Source organism: Myotis brandtii, unplaced genomic scaffold (assembly GCF_000412655.1).
Source record: "Myotis brandtii unplaced genomic scaffold, ASM41265v1 scaffold1105, whole genome shotgun sequence".
Taxonomy (NCBI): domain Eukaryota; kingdom Metazoa; phylum Chordata; class Mammalia; order Chiroptera; family Vespertilionidae; genus Myotis; species Myotis brandtii.
This window is the reverse complement of record NW_005353770.1, coordinates 1,326,549-1,333,651: the sequence shown is the minus strand read 5'-3', so window position 1 is coordinate 1,333,651 and position 7,103 is coordinate 1,326,549. Positions and strand designations below refer to the sequence as shown.

At 43.2% G+C, this 7,103-nt stretch overlaps 1 protein-coding gene and 1 long non-coding RNA gene across 2 annotated transcripts in view; both read right to left on the bottom strand.

The window, feature by feature from the left end:
- The window catches only part of TRIM36 (tripartite motif containing 36), a 31,236-nt gene extending 31,106 nt beyond the window's left edge, over positions 1-130 (bottom strand). Inside the window, exon 1 of the mRNA XM_014544240.1 lies at positions 117-130. Within this exon, the coding sequence (XP_014399726.1) occupies positions 117-119 (3 nt within the window). The 5' untranslated portion in view covers positions 120-130. The remainder of the gene's footprint in view (positions 1-116) is intronic.
- A 1,204-nt stretch (positions 131-1,334) lies between these two features.
- Positions 1,335-7,103, bottom strand: part of LOC106727084 — a 10,820-nt gene continuing 5,051 nt past the window's right edge. Inside the window, exon 2 of the long non-coding RNA XR_001363236.1 lies at positions 1,335-1,418. This is a non-coding gene — a long non-coding RNA (uncharacterized LOC106727084). The remainder of the gene's footprint in view (positions 1,419-7,103) is intronic.

The following is a 7,103-nucleotide window of genomic DNA, read 5'->3' as shown; positions in this document are numbered from 1 at the left end:
GGGGGGGGGGGTCCGGGTTCCCCTAGTAGGGGGGGTCCCTGTCCCCGCCCCGCTCTCCTCCTGCTCTTCCGGCGGATTCATGGGGTGAACTCCACAGCCCCTGACTGATCACCAACCATTCATATTCCGCTTTTTGCTTCTGCTTTTCCACACGCACAACACGTTCTTGCCAAGTGGCGCGCGTGCAGACCACACAGCAGGAGTCCCTCTCCCGGGGCTGGACAGACATTGAACTCCAGAGGCTGGCCTGGAGCTGCTCCGGCTCCAGGTACCCCGTGGTGGGCGCCGGCGGAGGAGGGAGGCGCGGCTTCCACAGATCCGGGACTGGGATTGTAAAATCCACCTGCCACGCTCAAGCGCGCCTCTTCTATCTTGTTTTCAAAGCAAATGGAAACAAATGAACCTGGGGCTGTTGAAAGCCGCACTCGATCAGCCCCCGCCCTCCCGGCTGACTAATTCCATCCTTATGTCCAGACTGGGAAAACAGGTGCTCTGCGCCGCCAGGTGAAGGGGCCACGGCGCTGCGGCGGCATCCCCTTCAGGCTTTGAAATGCTTCCCACTTTATTGCGTGTTTGCAAGAGCCCTCTCCCTGTGGAAAGTGGTGCCGTCTTCCCACAGCACTGTCCGCAGTGGTGGCCTCTTCTCCAGCCGGCAATTGAATAACGGTGTCGCGGAGGAGAATTAAGGACAGCAACGGGGCCAGAGCAATTGTCCTTAATGGAAACGCTCCGTTTACGGATGAGGTGCAGAGGGGTGAACGCTGGGCCAAGCAATGACTGGACTTTTCTGATCCGCATGAAAGCCTGTTGTGTGGCCCCCACATGCTGGAATTGAGGCTGCTTTCTCCCTACGGGTCCTGAAGCACCCTAATCTAAGGAGGGAAATAAGGAATGCCTGTGGACTTTAGTTACATGTAACAAGTACTACACCATGTTCCCATAGATATATTTTTAAAGCTCAACCATTAGAAAGCATTTATAAATCAGTTTCTGTTTTCAATGTTGGTCTGGCTCAAATAATTCCCCTCTGGCTGTAATCTCACATCAGTACAATGATCTTAATTGGGGACCTTATTTATAGAAACTAAATTTCTATCATCAACAATGTACATCCATACCATGAAATATTAGGCAGCAGATAAAATGAATGTACTAATGAGAAAGGATTTCTAAAAAATAATAGTGATTTTTAAAAGTACAAAACCATATGGTGGATTTTGTACTTTTAAAAATATGGTTTTGTACTTTTTAAAATCACTATTTTTTAAATATATTTTTATTGATTTCAGAGAGGAAGGGAGAAAGAGAAACATCAATGATGAGAAAGAATCACCGATTGGCTGCCTCCTGCACGTCCCCGACGGGAGACCAAGCCCACAACCCGGGCATGTGCCCCTCACCGGAATCGAAACCAGGACCTTTAGTCCCCAGGTCGACACTATTCACTGAGCCAAACCAGCCAGGGCAAAATCACTGTATTTTAAAAATCCTTTCTCTTCAGTGCATGTGAACATATTAGAATGTTTGAGGGCAGGGCAGGACAGAGAGGTAAACTTGTAATAACACAAAATGAGTCTACTGTAGTATGGAGGGCCTGGAATAAAGTGCTTCTTTTCCATAGCTGTTGGAACATGAAAGATCTGTATTATTTTGTTTTTTAAATCATTATTCTTCTAATTTGCATTTCATATGCTATCCCTTAGTGCCCACCCCTTTCTAGTTTGGAATATCCTAGCATCTCCTTTTCTAATGCTTTCTTTTAAAATATGGGTCAAAATTCAACACAAGGAAGCCTATTATTCCACGCCTAACACCCTCCACCCAGTCCACAGATCTTCAGTACTCTTGCCTACATTGTGATATCTTGTGCTTGTTGATGTAGCTCAATTGCTCGTCTGTCATAGAGGCATGAGCTGTCTTGAATCTATCCACTTCATGAAGTCCAAAAGGTCAAGCAATGTCATCAGTTGTCTCCTACTTCACCTGCCAAAAACTGCCACTCCCCAAACACCCCCCCTCCCTGCCACACACACACACACACACACACACACACACACACTATGCAGGTTCAATAATTGTTTGTTACCTGACATTAAAATATAAACCTGTTACCCTTTAGGCTATACCCTACTCAGTAAACTGACCAGGTCTCTTTCCATACTGACTCCTAATACCCAACAAGAGATTAAATTACTGGCGGAGTCAAGTCCTAATGACCATGATGCATATTTCAGTAAGTGCTTTAGGCACCACTGGCTCTGAATCTGTTTGGTCTGAAATCAAACAGCCACGGTCTCATACTGGTAGTATGGCCTAATCAAGAAGTAACAAGGTGACATGGCCACATGCTCCTAAACCTTGCCCCCTGTTGTGAACAACCTGAACTTAGGGGAAAGAAGGAAGTTGTCAATGAAGTAAATCACAAGGCTTCACAGTGACTTGCACATGCATTGTCTATGCTGCTGGGTATCAGAAGGTTCTAGGTGAATAGACAATAAATGGCATTTATCAATTATTGACTCAAGCCTCTGACAGGCCAAGTTCACCTGTCATGAAGTGTTTCTATGGGAACAACCTCAGGGGAGGGAGTCCAGTGAGCCAGGAAGTTCAGATTTCCATTGCCTCGTCAAATCCTACTCCTCTTTCAAGCTGCAGATCTAGAGCCTCCTTCCTCATTTGTCTAGTTTTCATTGATTAGCTCCCCTTACTCTGAACTCCTTTAGCACTTAGACCCTTACCACTCAGTTTAACATGCTTCCATACTCTCATTTTGTACACTAATGTTTGATGTTGTATAAGCCTTATCTTCCCATCCATTTAAGCTTTTGTTTTTTCTTTATGTTAAATCTACCAAAGAGCTTTACATTTTTTATTGATTTTTAGAGAGAGAGAGACATTGACCTTTTGTTCCATTTATTTATGCATTTATTGGTTGTGCCATGACCAGGGATGGAACTGAAAACTGTGTCATATCGGGTCAATGCTCCAACCAACTGAGCTACTTAGCCGGGGCTGAGCTTTTGTTTGTTTTAAGAGAAAATCTAGTAGGCATTTATCTACTAAATGGTAGGACCAGACCAACAATTTGAAACTTGGTAAGAGGAACACAGTGCTGCTCTGGCAGACATTAATGGCAGGAGTGTACTGGCTGTGTGACTGGTAAGCAAAGGGGTCTCTCAGCCACCTTGAGGTGAACAACACTGGTAATATTTAGAGGTTGTCAACAGGTCCCTTTTGACTGTATCTTATTATTCCTACACCTAGGGTGGCAAATAAAAACAGGATAGATACCCTGTTAAATTTGATTTTCAGATACATACTGGAAAATTTTTAGTATAAGTATGTCCCAGATATTGAATGGGACATACTTATACTAAAACAATTATATGTTGTTTATCTGAAATTCAAAGTTAACTCTAATTCCTGTATTTTATCTGGCAATTTTATCTCTACTTGCTAATGATTACAGTTTAGTTATAGGGTGTCTCAAGCCCCAACCCTGTTGTCATAGTAGCTAGATAGAATAGCTTTCATTTATTGAGAGCGTACTTAATGTGCCAATAACAGTATCAGGAACTTTGCATAAAATATTCACATAAGCCTTGCAAAAACCCTGTGAAATAGGTATAATTTCCTTCAAAGGGAACATGTAACTACCACAACTCCTCCTTTCCTCCACCTAGAGATTAAGCAGTACCCTCAAGGTCATATTAAATGCCAAAGAGCCAGATTCAAATCTGGGTCTCACTCCAGCATCCCTACTGTATTGCCCACAGGTTAAGTATAAAACATGAAATTTACAATTTCATAGAAGATCTCATTTAAACATTCTTTTACAGTTTGAGGTACATGTTTTCCAAATTATCTTTTAAACTGTGTAGTAAAAACATCAGAGAGAAATTATAATGTTATTTGAAACTAGCTGTTTTCAAATGAATTTGCTTCAGTCTAAATCTTCTGTTTGCCTTCAGTACCCCCCATAATACACACATTTTACCCAATCTCAATATATATATTGCAGTGACCACAACCTTAGCATTATCACCCAGTTTAGATTTCAATTGTGTCCGAAACTATCTGTTGAGCCTTCTGAAATAGACCATTTGTTATTATTTTAGTTTTGGTCCCATAAGATGTTTAAGATTTTATATTAGTCCAGATTTGAGGATTTTCTAAACTGAATTCTTTCGGTGTACAAGTATCTTCTTGTTTTAAAGTAAAATTTAGATTTATGAAAGTTTTAAAAAATAATTTTGTGTCTAAAGCAGCAGTTCTCAACCTGTGGGTCGCGACCCCTTTGGCAGTCAAAGGACCCTTTCACAGGGGTCGCCTAAGACCATCCTGCATATCAGATATTTACATAACAATTCATAACAGTAGCAACATTACAGTTATGAAGTAGCAACGAAAATAATTTTATGGTTGGGTCACAACATGAGGTACTGTATTTAAAGGGCCAAAAGGTTGAGAACCACTGGTCTAAAGGATGTTCAAAGTTAAAAGTAACAATTCACTGAGTAATGGAATCATTGCCTGTTTCTCTGTCAAAATGAAATGTAACATTCCAAAGCTTGTTTTACTTTGTTCAAACCACTGGACAAACCATTCAGGTACTCTTTGGAAGTGCCTAAACAGTAACTATTGAACTATAAGAAACAAGAAGCATTTTCTGGCTATTTATACATAAATATAACTATGTAAGTTACTCTAAATATAAAGAGGTATACTAGATTTAAATCCTTCAATGTTCTTTGTCATTAAATCTTTGTCGTATGATTCCAGAAGAGTGTATAATAATGTGAAGGCAAGAGGTGTATGAACTTGCTTTAAAAAATTAGCAAGGCAAACCATTCTAGAGACCAATATTGACCACAGATTTGGAAAGCTCTCGTTCAGAACAAAGAGACAAGTTAAAAAAGAAACAAAAGGCAGCTTCCAGAAATACAAGTTTCTCTGATAGTGAAATATAAGGAATTCCATTTACATTGATTTTTAAACCTTTTGAGAATTATCGCAGGTATTAACTATACTTTTAGAGTGTATTGTTTGCGAGCAGAAAGATCACACTGGTAGAGATCAGTGTGCTTTAAATATTAAAGTAATCATCACAATAGAGTAAAATAAGCTGATCAAATTGGTCAGGTGGGTTTTAGGTTACCCTAAGATGAAAGGCTCACCTCTCACATTCAAAGAACAAACAATAAACTAATTTAATTTAAAATAGACACACAGCAAACTGCTGCCACTGGGGATTGGAGGTGGGAATGAAGTTCCACCTTTTATTCTGTAAAACTTTCTGGAAAGGTTGACTATTTTGAAGAAGCATATATTAATTTTGTAAAATTTTAAAGCCATCAGAGAAAAGTGAAAGAAATTTTAATAATTGTCAGTGGTCTCAACTTTGGAGGAAAGAAAGGAGCAAGAGGCTAACTGGCCTCTGCTCTCCATGAACTCAGCCAACTTGGTGTAATTAGACCAGTTTCACATCATTCTTTACATTACAAACCTGGACTACAAAGTGGAACCTAACTCCTCAGAGGAAGTAAAGCAAATCTCAAAGCTCTGCTATTCTATGGCTAATACTCAGAGAGGTAGGTATTCAGTGTTCAAGCCCTGTATAACCTCACACAAAGTGAGGGTTTTAAATGGAGTTGGGGGTGGAAGGGTGTCTGTGAGGAGAGTGGGAGTAAGCTTGGTTAGAAGGCTACTCCTGACACACACACCACCACCACCACCACGAAGAAGAAAAAAGTCTCGGAGGAACTGTCCCAAATTCTTATTATGAGAGCCTGCTCCCCAACTCAGATTTCACAGGGAGGCTGGGCCCCTCTCACTTTGGAAGTCAGCTGAGCATGCTCTCTGTTGTCGCAGGCCCATTGCTGAAGCCTAGGAGAGAGTGAGGCAGAGAAGTTCAGTGGTTGAAACCAAAGGTTATTTTGTTTTTATTTTTTTCATTACAGTGGGCATATTGTGGTAAACACATTGCTAATTCTGAGAAGTTTGTTTTTGTTTACCTGACTTTATTGAGTTTTAAGGGTTCACTAATGGTTCTGTCTTCAGTTCCCACATGTTCTATGATCACCTGGGGTGCCAACATGTGGATCCCTGGGTGCCACCCCTAAACTATCCTCTCCGAATTTAAAATTCTGCCTGCTGAAGGTAAGTATTAATACAATTCTGGCTCACTCTGAAGAATGTCTGAGCACCACCGGCCTAAACTCATATTTCAGTTGAGAGTGGTCTATTTATTTCGTAATCAATAAATGTCATCCGCTTTCCTCTGTTCCCCTCCCAGCCCCACCCCCAGACTTCCTGTGCACCAGGGTCCTGTGAGCGCTTTTGAGGGCCTGGTTCTGGCCCTCTGGGTGCAAGCCTCCTCGCCCAGAACCAGCACTTCCTTGGGGACTTTTTTCCCCTGGAGGGGCCTATGGTATGCACCCTGGTGGGTGGCCAAGGGGAGGCTATTGGTGGTGACAAGGCGCTTGGATGTACTGGCCAGGGTGTCTCCAGGCATGAGTGGGAGGCCCCTGGAGGAGCAGACCGGAGCCCAGGGTAAGAGGAGTGTGACATTTGTACTTCTGGTCTAGGGCTGTAATTACTAGGGGCGATCCTACCTTCCAATGTTAATAAGCATTCTGTCTTGGATGAGTGAATTCCGTGTGTGCAGAACAGGAGAGAGAGTTCAGGGAGGAGCACGTTCGCCAGGGACGCTTTAGTCTGGAAGAGCGTTAAACCAGCCGCAGGGCTGTCTGGCCTGATGCTAAAACCATTCCACACTCCATATCCGCGGAGCTGGGGTGAGGTCTGAGGCTGAAGCTTCAGGTGTTCACCCCAGGCTTGCAGAATCATCCTTCTCCTTTCTGATGACTGTGCGCAGGGAGTCCCCTTTCCTCTGTGCCATCTCCTCTTCCTGAAACTCCAGGTGCAGAGGGCGAAACGCAGACCCGGTTTCTAGCATGCAAATCCCGGCGGACCGCGCACAGGGTGGCCTTTGCATTTCCCGACCCCTCCCTCCGGGACACCACTCAGGCGCCTCTCCGGGCAGTTTCTCGCGCGCAGCGTGGGGGCCAGGCTCCCCGAAAGGCTTCCTGCCCTGGCCCGGC